General features: G+C 42.2%; 1 protein-coding gene across 3 annotated transcripts in view; it reads left to right on the forward strand.

Moving 5' to 3' along the window:
• Positions 1–21,386, forward strand: part of CREBRF (CREB3 regulatory factor) — a 259,676-nt gene that overhangs the window by 148,807 nt on the left and 89,483 nt on the right. For all 3 annotated transcript variants that reach the window (XR_011205583.1, XM_069244653.1, XM_069244654.1), the window contains one exon: positions 12,249–12,438. Coding sequence is in view for 2 of the 3 variants with exons in the window: in XM_069244653.1 (XP_069100754.1) it covers positions 12,249–12,438 (190 nt within the window). In the remaining variant the exon portion in view is untranslated. The remainder of the gene's footprint in view (positions 1–12,248; positions 12,439–21,386) is intronic.

A 21,386-nucleotide genomic window follows, 5' to 3' on the forward strand; every position in this document is an offset into this window, starting at 1 on the left:
CATATCAATGTACGGGAACTAAAAACAGTGTTCATAGCCTTAAAAGCCTTTCAGAAGAAGTTGTGGGGAAAAACCATATTGATGCAAACAGACAAAACCACAACAGTGTTTTATATCAACAAACAGGGAGGAAAGCAATCCTTTGTTCTATCAAAGCAAGCGCAGGAAATCTGGAAGTGGGCACAACAGAGGAAGCTACACCTAACAGCGTTTCATCTTCCAGGAAAAGACAATGTCCAAGAGTACAAAATTAAGCAGACAAGCTTCATCCTCCCAGGAGTGGAACTCAATCAAACAGTACTCAAAAAGATCTTCAAACGGTATGGAACACCAGAATTAGACTTATTCACAACAGAAGCAAACGCAAAATACCAATACTTTGCTTCCAGACTCCCGCACCTACCAATCTCTGGGTAATGCCCTGTCGATAAACTGGTCAGGGATATTTGCTTACGCTTTTCCCCCAATACCTCTGTTACACGGGGTAATCAACAAATGCAAACCCAGCAAGGTGAAGGCTACTGCTTATTGCCCCACAGTGGGCAAGACAGACGTGGTACTCAGAAATAATACAAATAGCATAGAGCAAAGATTACAAAAGCGGCAGGACCTGCTGTCAATGCAAGGGATGAACGGTGCTCCATCCTGAACCAGAGTCACTGAGGTAGGGGCAAAGAAAATAGTATCACCCAGACAGGTGCCAGTACCTGCATGGAGCCTTAATCCTGTTTCAACTCAACTCATGAGAGAACCCTTTGAACCTCTACACAGTGCTTCATTAAAGATGCTTACGCTGAAAACAGCTTTTCAGGTGGCAATGACATCACTCCGCAGAGTCAGTGAGCCTCAGGCGCTTACAATACAAGAACCGTACCTGCAAATACACAAGGACAGAGTAGTCATGAGAACAGATCATCATTTCCTACCCAAGGCCATTTCACATTTTCATATAAATCAGACTATTCAAATTGCAAGTTTTTTCCAAGAACCAAAAAATCAATTGGAAAAAGCATTCCAAATGCTAGATGCAAGAAGATCAATTGCACACTGCAACGATAATCTAGGCAGACTAATAGCAAAAGGTGCAGTTGCCAAATGGATTTCACAAACCATTCAAATATGCCATGCAAATGCAGGAGTGCAGTTAAGTACCAAACCAAAAGTGCATTCAACAAAGAAAAAAGGGGCAAGCATTGCCCTTCTAGAAGATAAACACTTACAGGACATTTGCATGGTGACTACTTGGTCATTAGTTCATACATTTACAAAACATTATTGCATAGACATTCAAATGAACAAGGAAGCCCAAGTGGGACAGAAAAGTGCTTAAACATCTTCAGCCCAACCTCCACAAGTTTGAAAAAACGCTATATCATCAATGCACAGCATGTGAATCCAGAAAAGATTCACGTTGCAAAACAAAATGGCTTCTTACCTGCAGAAGTAGTTTTGCAGCTTGAAGAATTTTCTGGATTCACCAGCGACCCGCCCACCTCCCATAGAAGATAGGAGGGGTGGCAGGAAAAAAAAGAAACTGACGATGACTTCCATAAGGAAAGCTTCCAGGGAATGGTATATGACATCACATGATGCTGGATAAGGCACCAAATGATTGAAACGTCAACACCCAGCAAAAAAAAAAAGGGACTGCTACTACAGAGTGAGAATTCCGGACCCAACCACTAGATGGTGGAATAATGCACGACATGTGAATCTAGAAAATTCTTCAAACTGCAAAACTACTCCTACAGGTAAGACAACATTTCGTTTCATTGCTTCAGATCAGAAAATTACTCTTAAAAAACAAATGTAGAATAGAGAAGTCTTTCCTTTACGTCCTCCACCATACCCATCCCTTTCTCTCCAACCCTGTATTGCTCCACTGAATGTTCTGATTTTTTTCCGATTTGGTCAACAAAAGGAGTTAATGCACTATTGTTGCTGCCTATTTTGAAAATGGCAACGGTACATTCTTAATTTCGTCTAATGCTTCCTTTGGGAGTGTTTTTACTATGTAAAACAATCATTTTATTCATAGCTTTGAAAAGCAAGGTGCAAAATTACTCCACTTAGAAATGTTATTTTGAGCCCTGAGAATGATTTTCGTCCCAGCATTGATTAGGAAAATAGTGTTTGAAATGATGTGTGGCTATCGCTACACATGCTCTGCTAAGTTCTGCCATCTAGAATTGGGTCTGGAGTGGTGCAAGTTGTTTTTCTGCGAAGAAGTGTTTCCAGTCATGGGATCGAGTGACTCTTCCTCTTGGTGATATTGCACATGGGCATTGACCCCTTTGTTAGATTGTTTTCTCTCCACCGTCGGGTTCAGACTTGTGTGCCTCCGCTCCGTCTTTTCGACTTCGGTTTTTGATTATTTTTTTTCTGTTCTGACGGTATTGTACTTGATTGCGTTTTCCATCTTAGCGCTCTCTACGCTTTTGTCTGTTTGATATTTGACCCTTTGGCTTTGGGGGGTTAACACCCATCTCTGGCCTATCTTCTGTGTGGCTCCGGCATCGACAGGAATGGTTCCCTGATGGAACGAACTCGATTCCGCTTCTGTCCTTGGTGCTGTACTACGTTCTCTCACACCTTGTGTACAACCTCTGCCTCTCTCCAGACCACTGTGAGGCCGACTGCAACACCTGTAAGTCATTTCGATTAAAAAAAAAAAACCTTTGGGACCGAAGGGCTTGTCGACTGGAAATAGCTCAGAAGATGCCAGAGGACACCCCAAACATCTTTGGGGAAAAGCTTGCTTAGGGGGAACCAACAGCACAGGAGGAGGAAGCTTTTTCCATCCAAGACACCTCCGAGTCAGATGTGGAACTCGACATTAAGAGCCAAGTACTTTCCTCTGCTCAGTGTGTGAGTACTGTGCCCCCTGCTCTCCCACATAAACCCTTCAAAAAGGCCGTACAGCCTGTTATAGAGGTTTCTGGTCCACCACTGCCATCAGGCCATGGTCTGTACCAAAAGACTGTTTCAGCCGCCCCACCTTCTGGCTCGTCACAGAAAACGACAGCAAAGGCTAAAGCCTCACCCTCAGCTTTGACCTCAGACAGAGCGGTCGTTTCGATCTAAACCTCTGGAACAATCTGGCAGCTGACAGCTTTGACCTTGGCACCGACCAAGATCCCGAAGTACAAATCTTCGGCTCTAAAGCCTTTTGGGAACACAAACCTCGGATTCAGGAGAATCAGGCCACTCTTCCACCGGCCCTTTTCCAGTCAATTCATTTCTTGAAAAGATGGATGTTAGACAGCGCAAACTTCAAATTCAAGAAGGCACCGACCACATCAACGATACACCACCTTCTCCTTTTAATCCAAAGAGAAAGTTAAGTTTTCAGGAGGCTCTAGACGTTCCTGTCCCTCCAAAGAGGAGGACAAAGTTCAAGGCTACTAGCCCAGCTCGCCAGCCTTCTCCCCCACCTCCACTTCCACTACCCTCATCACCTCCACTCCTTCCCCTCCCCACTCTCCACCTCAGTCACCTGTACAAGGGGATGACACAGCACAGGGGTCACCGCAGTCCTACACTGAGGTTTTGGGGGGTCCTCCTGATGAGGCAGATCCGTGGGATGCCTATGATCTTGATCCCATTGTGCTAAATGATCCAGATCTCTACCCTGCTCGTTCCTCCTCCCAGAGGACACTACCTTCTATCAGCAGGTGGTGTTTGGAGCGGCCACATTCCACCATGTAGAGTTACTCAAAGAGCCCATAGAACAGACTTATTGTTTGATACTCTCTCCTCTTCCGTAGGGACATGAAATATCTTTACATGCTGCCTGGTATGCTGAGATATGGGGAAGTTATATTTAAGGAACCTGTGTGCTCCAGAGTCATCACACCACGGGTGGCCCAAAAAACATAGAACGGTCCCTTCAGACCCACTTTATATCAGGGTTCAGGTACCGCCCGACTCTATAGTGGCCACCATCGCCCATAATCAGACTAATAGTCAAACCATAGGGGACTCTCCTCCCCCAGAGAAGGAAAGTAAAAGAATTGATGCTGCAGGAAAGAGGGTGGTGGGGCAAGCCGCAAATCATTGGTGAATTGCCAATTCTCAACCCCTTTTGGCCTGATATGCTTGGGCACATGGAGATGAGATGAAGGAATTGCTGCAATGCCTTACTGAAGAGCACCGTAGTCGGGGACAGCAAATCATCTGAGGGCCAAATCATTACGAACAGTTCTGTCCAGAGTGCTCTTGTTTCAGTTCCACATGGTCATTCTACAATATGTCATCCCACTTCTACAGCAAGGTGACTTTATGACAGCTCTAGATCTTAAGGACGCTTATGTTCTCATACCAATTCACCCTGCACACCAAAAATACTTAAGATTCATCATTGCAGGCAAACTTTATTAATTCAAGGTCCTTCACTTTGGGATGACTCCCGCCCCCAGGGTGTTAACAAAATGTTTAGCAGTAGTCTCAGCACACCTGTGCAAGAAAAACATCCATGTCTGCACTTACCTGGACGACTGGCTCATCCAAGCCAGTATACTGCACCAGTGTCAACAACACACTCAGATGACAGTGGATCTCCTTCACAAACTGGGGTTCACTCTCAACATTCCCAAATCTCTTCTCTAACCACTACAAGTTCAACCTCACATGGAAGCAATTTTGAACGCTTAGTTAGGGATAGCGTACCCCAATCCAGCTCGCATTCAGAGTTTTCAAACACTTCTACCTCAGGTTTAGGAAAAACGATCATATTCGTTAAGGAACATCATGCATCTCTTGGGAATGATGACGTTTTGCATTGCCATAGTCCCTCAAGCTAGACTACACATGCAGCCTCTACAGCAATGTCTGTCTCATTAGTGGTCTCAGTCACAGAGTCTCCTGGAAGATCTAGTGTTGTTAGACTACTAAACTTGCTGTTCTCTGCAAGGGTGGGACACCAACAACCTCTTGAAAGGGCGGCCTTTTCTAGACCCTGGTCCTTATATCACATTGACCACAGATGCATCACGGACGGGTTAAAGTGCTCACTTCCAAGACATCACAGTTCAAGGTCTATGGGATACCAAACACCAGTCACTGCACATTAAGCACCTGGAGCTTTAGGCAGTATTCCTAGCACTGAAAGCTTTCCTTCCTCACCTGTCTAACAAGGTTGTACTAGTCTGGACTGTCAGCCTGATAGCCAGGTATTACTTACAAAAACAGAGGAGGAGGGGGCACAGTCTTCACAACTATCATACCTGTCTCAGACCATATGGAATTGGCCTCTTCACCACTGCATTCACCTTTTTGGCGTAGTATCTTCCGGGAACGGGCAGTGACTTTGTACACCTGCTCAGCAGGCTGCGGCAACAAGCCCACGAGTGGGAACTCCACCGACAAGTTCTTTAGTCATACTTAAAAAAGTGGGTGCTCTTCACATAGACCTTTTTGCCACAGCAGAAAACTCAAATGGCCCAAACGTCACCTCCAGGTATCCAAACCGAGTATCCAAGCGCAACACTTCTATGGATGAGTTGGTCAGGAATATTTGCCTACGCTTTTCCACCTCTCCCTCACATTTAATTTCTGGTTCAGAATATTAGACAAACATCTCTCACCATGATCCTTGTGGATCCCAAGAGGCAAGCCAGCCTTGGTTCACCACACTTCTAGATCTTTCAGTAGTCACACACGGGACACTTTCCAACAGGCCGGACTTTCTCACCCTGAATCAAGGTCAACATGCTTCAAAATGGGCCTAATTTTACTTTGACAGCTGCTGCAACTGGGTCCAAAGTAGTTGCAAAATATGCTACTTGGCAGTTTACACCACCATGGACTTGTCAAAATGGACAGGGAACATGACGGGTTTTGTGAAGTCATACATTCGCAAAGCCAGGGCTTTGCAGACTCTCTCAATCCAGTAAAGGCTTTCATACAGGCTTGTTTTAACATTAAGGGATCAGTAACTTCTTTGTGAGTCAGCTTCTGCAATGGCTTTGAAATGATTGAAAAGTTGGGAATACACTGACAACAATAGCTCACCATTCCCTAAAACATCCTGACATCTCTCTGTGTAGCTGGGGGATTCATCTTTAGTATGGCTGTGACCCTTTCTCTTGAGATTTTCCTAGTTCCCTTCTCAATTAGGTGTCCCAAATATTTTACTTCTTTCTGACGCTACTGTTATTTTGCTGGGGACACTTTACGTCCATTCTTTCCCATGTGATTCAACAAAGCAACCGTATCATACTTGCATGCTTCTCTTGTCTTTGAAGGAACTAACAAATCATCAATGTACTGGATTTACATCGATTGGAAAGGCATTTCCAATGACTCCAGGTTCGTTTCCAGGATCTGGTTGAAAATGTAAGGTGACTCTGAAAAACCTTGAGGAATTCTGCACCAACAATAGATTCGATCCAGAAATTTAAAACAGAAGAGAAATTGGTTATCCTCATGAAGAGGTATACAAAAGAATGCTTGTGACAGGTCCACTACTGTGATCCATTCAGCATCGCATGGGATCATAAACAATATCACTGCTGGATTTGGCACCACGAGACAACATTTAATCACAATGCCATTTACTTTCCTTAAATCCGGAGCTATTCAAATTTCCCACATGGCTTTCACAACCCAGTTATTGGTGAGTTACATGTGCTGCTCAATACTTCTTTTAAAATGCCTTGGTTTACAAATGCTGCAATTATAGGTGCAATCCCTTCAATTGGTATTAGGGAATCTGGGTAAAAATCGCATTTGGCTTGACCAGAACCTTAACTGGCTCAACTCCTTTAATTAGATCGATGTCCATTCCTGTAAAACCCCACACTATCATTTTAACTGTTCCCTGTAAGATAGAAGGAAGATCTCCCATTGTGAAAACTGGAAAGAAACTGATCAAAGGGTATTCCTCATTCACTGAGTCACAATCTGGTCCTTTGGCAAGTCATCTTCGTTATCACTGTTTGTCTGAATGGCATTTCCATCATTTGAGCAAGTAATTGAACATTTTGTTTTGCATAGCAAGGATACTGGACTTGAGTCACAAACTATGAATTTGTGTAATCCTTTAAAGTTGCCAATTTTAACCTGAACTGGTTCTGTAATAGTTTGTCAAATATTGATTTGCAATTCCTACAATCTGTACTGTTTTCCCTGAAAGGGGGAGTTCTGGAACTTCTTTGGTTCTCACTGTAGAGTGCGTAGCTCCTGTGTCAACTAAAAGTGAGACTTTGTGACCCATCACTGTTCCCTTCACATACGGACCTTTCTGATCTACTTCTAATGAAGCTGCTAACACACATTCCTTTTCATGTGAACTCTCGCTCACCCAATCACCATTTGCTTCATCCTCATTGTGTAATGGGTATTGGCATAATGGTTGTATTACTTTGGTTAAGCCTTTGACCTGTGACCTGCTGAGGAAGCATCACCTGCTGCTGCTCTGTTGGGGCTTGAGGTATATGGATTTGCTGCCTGGGTACCAATTGAACTTGGGATGTCATTTTCTGCGACTGGGGCATCTGCAAACATGGCATTCGCAATTGTTGCATGGGCTAAAAACCTTGCACATGACTCGCACTACTTTGTAAATGTAGATTTTAACCTCTCATTTTCAGTACTCTCATATTTGGGAAATAATGTTTCCCAAATTAAGAATTTTGTTTGTCTGCTGAACAACACCTTCCTGTACTAACATTGGACACTCCCTTTTCCAGTGTCCGAACCTCCGCAAGTATGACATGGTAACATTCCTTTAATCCCTTTCACGTCATTCTGAATAACCACAGTATTCAAATCAGGACCACGGTTCACATTTCCAATTCCACCTTGACCTTTACTTTTTGCCTGATTCTGTAACCTTGTTTCCCTGCTGCTGCTGCTGTTGTGGAATACTTCCTTGCATTCCTGATTGTGCCGTTTTAATCTGAATCACCATTGCCTTTTGTTTCAACTCGATCTCATCTCTACAGTACTTTGCATACTGCAATACTTCATCAATCAACTTCGCTTGCCAGCAAATCAGATGACTCTTAAACATCTGGCTAATTTCGGGTCTCAATCCTTCAACAAATCTGAACACAAAATGAATCATATCTGTCGGCTCAATTGTTTCTGTCCCACTGTAATGTTTAAATGCCTGCAACAATCTCTCACAGTACGCATGTATTGACTCTTTCCCTTCCTGAGTTGTCGTGTGTATTCTCTGCCAGTCACTAATCTTTAACCAAGTGTCTATTACACTTATTCAATACTCCGGTGTCTTAGACCACGCAGGGTCCATATACCAACATCCACATGAGCATTTTTATTTTTTAATTTATTTTTAGCACAAATGTGAAGCACACACATGTGAAGTTCGATGACTTCCCTGCTCTCACACTTTGGAGTACGCAAACTCCCTAAACAACTTCATCTGGAGTGCACAAATTTAAACGCTCTCAAACATCACAGTTCACCTGCGCTGTGCAAGTGCAAAACCTGTTTTCTGCCACTAGAAATGCTGAGAACATTCTCAAACAAGAATTGGCAAACTCCAGGGTTTTGGGAAAGTCATGGCAGGTTCTTAGGGAGATATAATCTTTGATTTGCACTACCAAATCTACAAAATTTTATAGCCTTTATATCTGGGGGATCATAGTTACCTTTTAAGTAGACTCATCATCCAACTTTTCTACCAAATATGTCAACTATAGTGATCTCTTAAGGAGACTAGACATCCAACTCTAGTGGACTATGAGTATGTCTGACCTGATTTGGCTTTTTATAATTTAATTCATAAGGGGACGCGTTAGAGGGCCGATGGACATTTTGACTATGCTTGAAGTAATACCACTAAGCGCTTCACCATTAAACATCATTCCTTCCAACAAAATCGATGAACGGACATTTCTTTAAGTCAATAATCTTCACGCACCATGACCTATTTGGCCACAAATAACCACACCTTTCTAATTTTCACTTAAAGTTTATTTCCCTCTATTAACAATGCTAAAGCAACATAAATTAATCTCAACACCAGATGAGAAACATACATGAAAAACACTGGCTGACTGAATCTTCTAAAGAATCTCAGTTTAACTAAAACATTAACAATTAAGCATTCAAGAGTCACAGTACAAATTAATAACAAGAATACATGCACAATAGAAATGACATACATCAGGATTCAACAGGTGAATAACATCAATTCTTTGTTAACTGCAGAGTCAACAATTCCAGGGCTTCCTAACTAACCTTCTGATTAGAATAGCACGTTTGGACTTCATGCAAAACAAATTTAGTCAAAAGATAATTTGAAAAACATCTAAACTGTGGCTTTATCAAAATAGCGGTTGGTACCTGGAAACAAAATACAATCTACAACAAGGATAATAGCATCAGTTATACCTCTCCTCATATGGATCAGTAAGCTGCAATTCTCTTCGTCAGTTGGACATCCGTCTGGTCAGCTTCTGCAACGGGGCAGTGAAAGGGGAGGACTCAGACCCAGGGGACTCTAAGCTATCTCAACCATTCAAGAAACAATTTCAAAGGGATCAGCATCAGTTAGAAAGAAAGTCATCAGGGACTTATTCAGCTCTTCATGTAAAACCACAATGGGGACAATCAGAATAGGAAAGCGCTCCCTCTCCTCTGTGCAGTCGGGCTAAGTTAGAATTTCCTAAAGAGACTTCCCACCTTGTCACTGGTCAGAAAGTCGTACGTTTACAGTTAATCCAATAGTAATAAAAACCCAAATCTACGATATAACTAAGTTGTCTTTCACACGTCGAGGATTGGCCCCCCTTCTCCTGTTCCCATCGTCAGGCTTGTCAGATACATTTCTTGTTGCAATCCGTACTCCAGTCAGTGCATCCATTGTTGGTTTCTGGGAACATAGGTTTCTTACACATCAAACTTTACAGAGTTGTAATTTCTAATACAAGACATTCTAGCAGGCAGTTCATATGAGAACGTTAAAGACATCTGCAGTATGTCTGTCTGGTCAGCACAGTGTGAACAATAAAAGCATTAGTTTTCAGGTAATACCTTTCCCAATATTTTATTAAACAATGCAGCTTAAAATGAGGCTGTATAGACTAGGCCCAGACCTCGTAAGGCCTAAGGTCAAAAAGACAAATACATCGCATTAAATCATTACTATGAAATATTACTACAATTTTCTTTACACATGCACTTTGACTAATTATAATATGCATTCACTAAAAGGATTGATTATTTAATGGTGGCCACTCAAGTGGGTCCATTTTCCAAGTTGCACATTATTTTCTATATTAGTCTAATTCTATGTAAATTCTTTACCCATAATAAATGAAAATCCTGTGTAATTATGTAAGCTTTCACAAGTTCCCCATCACAGGAATATTTAAACTTTGAATATCTCTGAGTGGGCGAATTTTGTCTAAGAAAATACCCATTTAAAGCAACACCAGCTTTCATTTTTATGTGTTAATATACGGAGAAAGAAATACATATTTTAAAAAAGTTTAAAGTAAATGCAGCAGCATTACTGAGCGTGCAACTTTAATCCTGCATTTTTAAATAAGTGAAATTAAACTTTCTAAAGGTGTACAGCCTTGACTAGATGGAAAAACTGCCCTCTTATTTTAAGGCAGCCAAATAGCTCCACAAGCCCAGACAGCAGTTTACTGAATGTCCGCATATTTCCACTATTTTGGTAGATTCCCAGAACATAAGGATCTGCCGTTTCAATAACTTTTTCAAATATATTACTTTACTGAAACTCTGTTTTCTACCTTCCCTTTGGTAATTTAACTTTTGTAAGTTTGATGTATTGAACTTCAGTTTTTACCCCACTTACTCTCGACCAGAGGAGATGTTGTTTTTTTTTTCTTTTTTTTCTGGAGAGAGATGCCTTCATTGTGGCTTGGTGGGGACTTAAGATTTGGGAATGTTCATGTAAATATGGTTTCCACTCAAACTGAGTATGTGTGGGAACCTATGTAAACTACCATTGCAGGTTTGGGCAGGGGTTCAGAGAAAGTTTGGTTTTTGTGCCTGTTTTGAGTGCTGCTTTAGCCAAGGGCCATGGAAGAACTGTCCTCCTCCCCAAATCATTCCATCCACCATTTAATCACCCCTTTGAACACCTGATGGACACTCACTTGACGGAGAATGTACTCTGCACTTAATGTCAAGAAAGAAATCAACTTTCAAGCCAGGAAACACTTATCTGGAGATTTAGAGTGCCACCGTGCAAGTACTTGACTGCAACATCTATTGAAATGTGATTAAAATAACCCAATTGAAGTGCAGCTGTCATTTGCCTTGAGATTACTGTTCCAGTATGCTCATTGTGCCATAAATAGTTGTAAAACAAATGTGCTGTTCTAGGAAGCATTCATCATGCAATCATAAAAATGGAACACAAGGTTAGACACTGGGTTACAGACTGCGGTCCAGTGAAGTGGCATGTACATGCTTTAAAAGCACTGTTGGAACCAAATTGGACAGAAGAAGATGCAGTGGTTGCTAGATTCTTGTTATGTAATGGTATTTAGTCTTGTAGAGCTCATTATTACTCAAAAGGATATATTGATGCTGAGAAGGTGTGAGTCTAGCTGAACCTATGACCTAGTGTAACTACTTAAAAAGCCAGGTCTTCAGCTTGAGGAGAAGGCTCCTATATGTAGTGACATGTCTTTCCACTCTAGGAGGAATGTGCAAGAAGGCTTGACCACCGCATCCCCTTACGTGGGATGTGTGCAATTAGGAGTTTGGAGGAGTATAGTTGTCTGAAAGGTTTGTGAAAGCAGGCACGATTGTTGAGGTATGCTTGGCCAGTTTTATGTAGTGCCTTCAAAGTGTGGGTGAAGGGTTTAAAATGTGAATGCTTGTGTCTGTGGAGCCAGTCCTAGGTGAGGAATTTGGGGATGTGGTATAAAAGCATTTTGGATCTCTGCATTACATTGTTGAAATAAAACTAGGTTGCACTACGTGTTGAAAAGTACTTACTCTGCTCATTCCTCTTTTATTTTCTTTCATTGCGTAGTAGTGCTTTTTAGTATCTTTAAAACTGGAAAGATGTTTGTTTGGAAAGGCAGAGATGATTGAGTTTTTAACTAATTCTTCATTCTAAGCCATATTATCTTGAATAAAACATATTTATCTTCTTCACTTCTGTTTCTGATATGTAAGTTACAAGAGACTTTAGTAGTGCTTATGACCAATGCATTTCAGTTTCTATTTTCCCGTTCATATCCTCAAGTGTTTTCAAATGCAAAATTATGTCACTTATATGTAAATCATAGGAAAATATGCAGTGAAGAAGTCTCGAAGGACAGACGTGGAAGATCTCACACCGAATCCCAGAAAGCTGCTCCAAATAGGCAATGAGCTTAGAAAACTCAACAAGGTGATCAGTGACCTGACGCCAGTCAGCGAACTTCCTCTTACCGCCAGGCCAAGGTCAAGAAAGGAGAAGAACAAGCTAGCTTCCAGGTGAGTGCACCATGATTAATGATTAATTTGATTAAAGTGCTAACCAGAATATGTCCAAGAATATATTCAAGAGGGTTCTGGACGACCTAATTTCCAGAACGCCACCAAGTGATGCAAAAGAAATGCTGATAATAAATTGAAAGGTGTGCCATCTGAGTCTAGAAACCTCATAAAATAAATTAGAAACTGTTCCAATTTAATTTATCTCCTCTTTTTTTCTGTACACATTAATATGAAAAGTAAGGTTTGCCCTAGTGGGCAAAAAAGTTAACACTGTAAAAGAAAGTCGGCATTTATCTCACAAAAAAGTATTTTTAGGTTGGTAAAATTTCCAACTATATTTTCAGCAGGGGAAGCTCCTCTGCTATGGCAGAGGAGCATTGCACCCCACACCAACAGTAGCAGCTGCAAAACATGGGCGTCACAGGGACCTAGGGTGAGTGCACAGCACTTCCCTTAGTGCACATGTATGTCTGGCCGGCCGCCTCGGGTCGACCAAACACACATGCATACTAGGTGGGTTGTCGGTTTGGAGACAGCAGGCATAGACTTCCACTCTGCCTTAAAGTGCCCAGCTAGTGCCCTCCATACAATCCTAACGCTGCTTTGATGCTGCCAGCAGCATCAACGCAGCAGTAGGATTGTACGGAGGGCAGGTTGGGAGCCTGTGCTTGTAACTTCTGGCAGCCAGATGAGCGGATCTGAAGTCGTGGCGAGAAAGGTACGGTTTAAAAAACAATTTTTTAACTATATAATTTTTAATTCCCGCAACAAGCCGCCATGCCCTATTTCCCTCCTGCGAGCCGCAACTGATTTTCAGATCAATATCTGTGTTAAGTGGTACTTGATTTTGCAACAGAATCTGTAGCGCCCCATTGTCCTCCCTGAACTTCAGAAATTAGAACTAGTTTCCAACTAGTATTCGGCTGACAAAAGCAAACATTATGGTAGGTCACCTACTGTTTTAAGTCTGAAGATGAGGTGAAAGCAGGGCATATCATGGAGGATAGAAGTAATCTGCCACAAAGCTGGAATCTAGTGCTAGCCTCCAAACATGTACAATGCTGTTGAGTTGGACTTCAGATTTTACTCTTCTCCACCACATTTGGCAAATGGTTGGTTCCTTTACTTTTGCTTCTTCATTACACCTGCTGAAGATATTTCCGGGGTGTCAAATATTATTTCACTTGTGGAGTGTGTGTATATGAAATTCCAATGGTAATTCTTGCTCTCCGCTACTGCTCAATACTTGGACGATTTACATCAGATTTGTCCTGAATACCAAGAATTTGGCAGAAAAGGTCTTAGTTTGTGGACTGGTATAATTCTGTTCAGTATTTTGGTGTATGTTGGTGATTAAAATTGATAACTCCACACTCAGAAGAGTTAATTTTATGTATGTCTGTACTTTTCAGATTAGATAATTAGATTTTGCCCCAGATTTACCATTTTAAGAAGCCTGATTGGTTAGCGTCATTCACAGTGCAGTTCTCTTCACTTGCCATGTTGGAGCTACAGTTGCTGAAAGAGGTCCACTGAAACAGCTGTGCAATAAATTGATTGAGTAGATTGGAGAAACCCTTGACACTTATGTGTCCTTGGGATAACGATGACACACTTCAGGTGGCTGTACAAAGGCCTCAGTCACAAACAAAAAATTTGATTTTGTTCTGGTAATGACTACTGATCTAATATTTTGTGTCTGGACTTCCAGGTAGCACAAGGTGATCCCATTTTGTCAGTGGACATCAAGTGAATCCTGCAGATAGTTACCATGGCCTTCATATGGAGTTAGCAACTCTTTTCCGCCACACTAACGTTTCAGATTGCTATACATACTTTTATACCACTGCGCTTTAGCCATCTCAGCTTGTGGATACCCATGTGTGCAGTGGTGGTACAGGAAACTGCTTCTGTAGCTGTTAATTGCATAGCTTTGTACATTGGTTCTGTGAACACTTGCATTGTACTGTAGATTTCCTTATCTCTGCTTGTATACATGCCATCACCAGTTTGTTTTTTGTGGTATATTGTGGATCAAAATCTACTTCTCTCACACTCCATGAATTCATACGATGGGCCCTGTCCCAATACCCTTTTATCTTTTAGGATCTTTGTTTTTCTCTTTTTGTCCCCTCTTCTTCTTCTTCCCTCAGAAAGGATAGTAGATTTAATAGCTTTAACATTCACAGTGCCCTTGATTGATGCATGTGTGATGATTGCATATATATATATATATATGTTTGATGGCATGTGTAGCTGCAGATACACATGCTGTGCACATCCCGCCATCTGGTGTTGGGCTCGGAGTGTTACAAGTTGTTTTTCTTTGAAGAAGTCTTTTCGAGTCACAAGACCGAGGGACTCCTCCCATTTCGACTCCATTGCGCATGGGCGTCGACTCCATCTTAGATTGTTTTTTTTCCGCCATCGGGTTCGGACGTGTTCCTTTTCGCTCCGTGTTTCGGGTCGGAAAGTTAGTTAGAATCTCAGAAAAAACTTCGGTATTGTTTGCGTTCGGTATCGGGTTAGCTACAACAGATCGACACCGAATTTTGAAGAGCTCCGGTGGCCCTTCGGGTTTTTTTCGATCCCCCGTCGGGGCCTGGTCGGCCCGGCCACGTGCGACTTCAAGGCTGATGGAACGGACCCCATTCCGCTTCTGTCCAAAATGCCATAACAAGTATCCGTATACGGATCAGCATCTGGTCTGTAACTTGTGCTTGTCCCCAGAGCACAAGGAAGATACTTGTGAGGCCTGTCGAGCGTTTCGGTCCAGAAAGACGTTAAGAGACCGAAGAGCCAGAAGACTGCAGATGGCGTAGACGCCGACAGGACAAGAGGTTTTCAAAGAGGAAGAGCAAGCTTTCTCTATCCACGAGTCGGACTCAGAAGAGCTCGAGGCCGAAGAAATGCCGAAAACCGTGAGTAAGACGTCGAAACATAAGACTCACGAGAAGTCAACAAAAGCCCAGCGGACGCCACCGCCAACAGGCCATGGCTTAACCCAAAAAATAGGTGACCGAGCCAAGGCACCGAAAAAGGGCACGCTGGTGTCGAAGTAATCCGACTCCGGTCGAGATACCGCCACACAGCAATCTCGGACCCGAGACATCGGCTCAGAGAAATTTCGGCACCGTGCCAGCGGCACCGAACAAATTCGGCACCGAGAAACTTCCACGCCGAAAATTACAAAGGTTTCTTCGGAGCCTAAAAAGACATCCGAAAAATTTTCGGTTCCGAAACATCCAGCCTCGGATCCGAAAACAATTTCCTATACAGAGGAACAAGGATTGTCCTCCCAAATGCAAAAACATAGATTTGGAGAGGAACTTCAAGCCGTAGAGCCAGACTATACTCCAAGAAGGCTCCACATTCATCAAGACACAGGGAAGATAACCACTCTTCCCACAATTAAAATAAAAAGAAAACTTGCCTTTCAAAAAAAGGACAAGGAGCCACAGGCAAAGGTGGCAAATAAAACAACTCCACCACCGTCTCCACCACCATCAGTGCACACATAACCAGTAGCAACTCCACCACTGATGCACTCCCCGACTCATACTGCCATGAGTCCAGATGATCCCGATGCATGGGACCTTTACGATGCCCCAGTATCGGACAACACCCCAGACTCGTACCCTGCCAGGCCGTCCCCTCCTGAGGACAGTACATCTTACACACAGGTGATCGCAAGGGCAGCTGCTTTCCATAACGTCACCTTGCATTCCGAACCAATTGAGGATGACTTTTTGTTTAACACGCTATCCTCCACTCATAGCCAATACCAAAGACTACCTATGCTCCCAGGAATGCTAAAACATTCAAAACAAATCTTTCAGGATCCTGTTAAAGGCCGAGCCATAACTCCAAGGGTGGAGAAAAAGTACAAGCCACCGCCAACAGATCCTGTTTATGTTACAACCCAGTTAACACCGGACTCAGTAGTTGTCGGGCAGCTCGTAAGAGAGCAAACTCTCATACCTCGGGGGACGCACCACCTCCAGACAAAGAGAGTCGCAAATTTGATGCTGCGGGCAAAAGGGTTGCAGCACAGGCAGCAAACCAAAGGCGCATTGCCAATTCACAAGCACTTTTGGCAAGATATGATAGAGCTCACTGGGATGAGATGCAACATTTGATAGAACACTTACCCAAGGAGTTCCAAAAAAGAGCACAACAAGTGGTGGAAGAAGGACAAAGTATCTCTAATAATCAGATACGGTCTTTAATGGATGCAGCAGATACGGCTGCAAGGACAGTAAATACTGCAATAATAATAAGAAGGCACGCATGGCTGCGCACGTCCGGTTTCAAGCCGGAAATTCAACAAGCCGTGCTAAATATGCCATTTAATGAACAGCAGTTGTTTGGGCTGGAAGTCGACACTGCTATTGATAAACTCAAGAAAGACACTGATACGGCAAAAGCCATGGGCGCACTCTACTCCCCGCAGAGCAGAGGCACATTTCGCAAAACACCTTTTAGGGGAGGGTTTCGAGGCCAACCTACAGAAACCACAACATCTCAAACAAGGCCCAATTACCAAAGCCAATATCAGCGGGGAAGTTTTCGGGGGCAATATAGAGGGGGACAATTCCAAAAAAATAGAGGAAAATTCCAAAGCCCCAAAAGTCCTCAAAATAAGCAGTGACTTACAAGTCACACATCCCCATCACATAACACCTGTGGGGGGAAGACTAAGCCAATTTTACAAACGTTGGGAGGAGATAACAACAGATACTTGGGTACTAGCAATTATCCAGCATGGTTATTGCATAGAATTTCACGAATTACCTCCAACAATCCCACCGAAAACACACAGTATGTCAAAACAACATATAAATCTTCTAGGATTAGAAGTTCAAGCATTGCTCCAAAAAGAAGCAATATAATTAGTACCAAAACCAGAACTAAACACAGGAGTTTACTCACTGTACTTTCTGATACCCAAAAAGGACAAAACTCTAAGACCTATACTAGATCTCAGAATATTGGCAGTATTTCTAGCGCTGAAAGCATTTCAACCCATAATAACCCACAAATACACTCTTGTCAAAACAGACAACATGACAACAATGTATTACCTCAACAAACAGGGAGGGACACACTCAACACAGTTGTGTCTCCTGGCACAAAAAATATGGCATTGGGCGATTCACAACCACATTCGCCTAATAGCACAATTTATTCCAGGAATTCAGAATCAGTTAGCAGACAATCTCTCTCGGGATCACCAACAGATCCACGAATGGGAGATTCACCCCCAAATACTGAATACTTACTTCCAGAGTTGAGGAACACCACAAATAGATCTATTTGCAACAAAGGAAAACGCAAAATGCCAAAACTTCGCATCCAGGTACCCACAAGATCAGTCTCAGGGCAATGCGTTATGGATGAGTTGGTCAGGGATATTTGCTTACGCTTTTCCCCCTCCCCCTCTCCTTCCATATCTAGTAAACAAATTGAGTCAAAACAAACTCAAACTCATACTAGTAGCACCAACTTGGGCACACCAACCATGGTACACGACACTACTAGACCTGCCAGTAGTGCCTCATATCAAGCTACCAAACAGACCAGATCTGTTAACTCAACACAAACAACAGATCAGACACCCGAATCCAGCATCGCTCAATCTAGCAATCTGGCTCCTGAAGTCTTAGAATTTGGACATCTAAACCTTACACAAGAATGCATGGAGGTCATTAAACAGGCTAGGAAACCTACTACAAGACATTTCTACGCAAATAAATGGAAACGAATTGTTTATTACTGTCATAATAATCAAATTCAACCATTACACGCATCCACAGAAAACATAGTAAGCTACTTACTTCACTTACAAAAGTCTAGGTTAGCTTTTTCATCCATTAAAATACATCTCACAGCAATTTCTGCCTATCTACAAATTACACATTCTGCATCACTATTTAGAATCCCAGTCATAAAAGCATTTATGGAGGGTCTAAAAAAATCATTCCCCCCAAGAACACCACCAGTTCCTTCGTGGAACCTCAATATTGTATTAACACGACTCATGGGTCCACCATTTGAACCCATGCACTCGTGTGAGATACAGTACTTAACATGGAAAGTAGCCTTCCTAATAGCTATCACATCTCTTAGAAGAGTAAGTGAAATACAAGCCTTTACCATACAGGAACACTTTATACAAATACACAAACATAAAGTGGTTCTACGCACAAATCCCAAATTGTTACCAAAAGTTATATCACCGTTCCACTTAAATCAAACAGTGGAACTCCCAGTATTTTTTTACAGAACCAGACTCTGTAGCTGAAAGAGCATTACATACATTAGACATAAAAAGAGCACTAATGTATTACATTGATAAAACCAAACAATTTCGCAAAACAAAACAATTGTTTGTAGCTTTTCAAAAACCTCATGCAGGAAATCCAATATCCAAACAAGGCATTGCCAGATGGATAGTTAAGTGTATTCAAACCTGTTATGTTAAAGCAAAAAGAGAACTGCCTATTACACCAAAGGCAAACTCCACTAGAAAGAAAGGCGCCACCATGGCCTTTCTAGGAAATATACCAATGACAGAAATCTGTAAGGCAGCCACATGGTCTGCGCCTCATACATTCACTAAACATTACTGTGTGGATGTGCAAGCAACACAACAAGCCACAGTAGGTCAAGCAGTATTATGAACATTACTTCAACTCCTACAGGCTAAACCACCACTTTTGGGGAGATAACTGCTTACTAGTCTATGCACAGCATGTGTATCTGCAGCTACACATGCCATCGAACGGAAAATGTCACTTACCCAGTGTACATCTGTTTGTGGCATGGGACGCTGCAGATTCACATGCGCCCTCCCACCTCCCCGGGAGCCTGTGGGCCGTTATAAGTTGATAAAAATAAACTTGTACATTTGTAAATTTGTAAATACATATATCACTTTTACACACATTATGTACATACATACTTACTCCATTGCATGGGCACTATTACTATAAACACAACTCCTACCTCAACCTCTGCGGGGAAAACAATCTAAGATTGAGTCGACGCCCATGCGCAATGGAGCCGAAAGGGGAGGAGTCACTCGATCTCATGACTCGAAAAGACTTCTTCGAAGAAAAACAACTTGTAACACTCCGAGCCCAACACTAGATGGCGGGATATGCACAGCATGTGAATCTGCAGCGTCTCATGCCACGAACAGATGTACACTGGGTAAGTGACATTTTCCATATAAAATATTTATAGGCACACACACACACACTTTATGAAAGGATATCTACAGGACAACCTTCTGATGTATAGATATACATGATAAAAAAAAATCATTTTCTTCCTCAGTGGGCTAGAAATTCCTGAAATTGCTTTTTGGCTTGGGTGGATTGTCCAGGGAGTGGGTGGCCCTTGGTGGAAGGGATTCAGGATTGTAAGGTGTTTGCCAGTGTCTGACAGATGTCTTGTTCAGCCTGTTGTCTGGGCCAACCAACCTGGATGATGGCAGCCTGGTCCGGCATAGAGTGATAAAAACCTTATACTGTGTAGATGTAAAAAATTATGATTTCGGAATGTTTACATACGGGTGCATAGGTAATATCAGTAACCAAAATACAGGTATCCTAAACCTGCATTTTACGTGTAGCTGCTTTCTACAGTTCTGAAATGCACTGTTCCATGTTTATTCCCTGTATGCACCATAAACCTACAAATGACTTAAGTGTCTGGTACACCCACACCCAAGAACCCCAGAAGAATAAAGTTGTAGTCTTGCATGAGGGAGACTGGAGATAATCACAGTGTGTGTATGTATATGGTATTTCTAAAGTGCACACTTAGCCAAAAGGCAGCTTAGCTTCATGTTTTGAGCGTAAAAATTACGGACAATCTAACAAACATATTCTGGATGTCCTCCTAGCTAGTCGTTCAGGGCAGTGGATGTCTGGCTTACACCAGTAGATTCCTTGCGTCGTACACAATCAAACACTAAATGGTGTTAAACTTTCCATACAGACCTGAGTTTGACAGGAAGTGAACAAAGCCACAATTGCGTGATTGGCTGTAATAGTAGATAACTGGATTTGCAGACTATGGGCCCGATTACAATTTTGGCGGAGGGGGTTAATCCGTCTCAAATGTGACGGATATCCTCCCACTGTATTACGAGTTACATAGGATATAATGGACTCGTAATACAGCAGGTGGGATATCCGTCACATTTGGGACAGATTAACCCCCTCTGCCAAAGTTGTAATCAGGCCCTATATTCCTTAGGAAAAACTTCACAGAGTTGGTATTATCAGATTTCAGACATGCTGGTCAACAATCTGTTGGTTCAAGGATTAGTGCTTGTATGTTTAACAAATGCAACAATATATTGAACACATTTTTATTTTTGTTTTTTTTAAAAGACAATATCTGCACATTTATCATTATATGGTGAGGCTTGAGTGAAATTTACAATTCCCTCAGTCTGCTAGGGAAAAAGCAGTTTCATTGGATACACAACGGAGGAACATACACTTGACAATCAAGTGGCAGTCTTGATTTTTTTTTTTTAATCTAAATAAAATTTCCTTCTCGGGTGTTAAACACACCCGCAGTAAAAGGGTTAAACCATACTTGTTGTGTCTCCGACCATTTGGGGAAGGGGACTCTCGTGATGTGTTTTTCTCTTGCTTGGGGCACAGTCATTGGTTCCACTGATTTTCCCCACACACCCCATGAAATTAATCTTCATCATTGTCAGTATGTGAGTTCAGGTTCTCAGCGACTGGACAAATTACTGCATACCCTTTTTGCCATTGAGTTAGTGGGGCATTTTCTCCCCATCCTGCATGGAAGGCGGAAGCATCATCAGCCCTGCACAAGTGGTATGATAGTAACCTCATGAATTGTGAAAGAACCTATTTGCAGGACTGTGATACTAGACAACTTGTTTCATTGCACCA

This window comes from Pleurodeles waltl, chromosome 7 (assembly GCF_031143425.1).
Source record: "Pleurodeles waltl isolate 20211129_DDA chromosome 7, aPleWal1.hap1.20221129, whole genome shotgun sequence".
In the NCBI taxonomy this organism is placed as follows: domain Eukaryota; kingdom Metazoa; phylum Chordata; class Amphibia; order Caudata; family Salamandridae; genus Pleurodeles; species Pleurodeles waltl.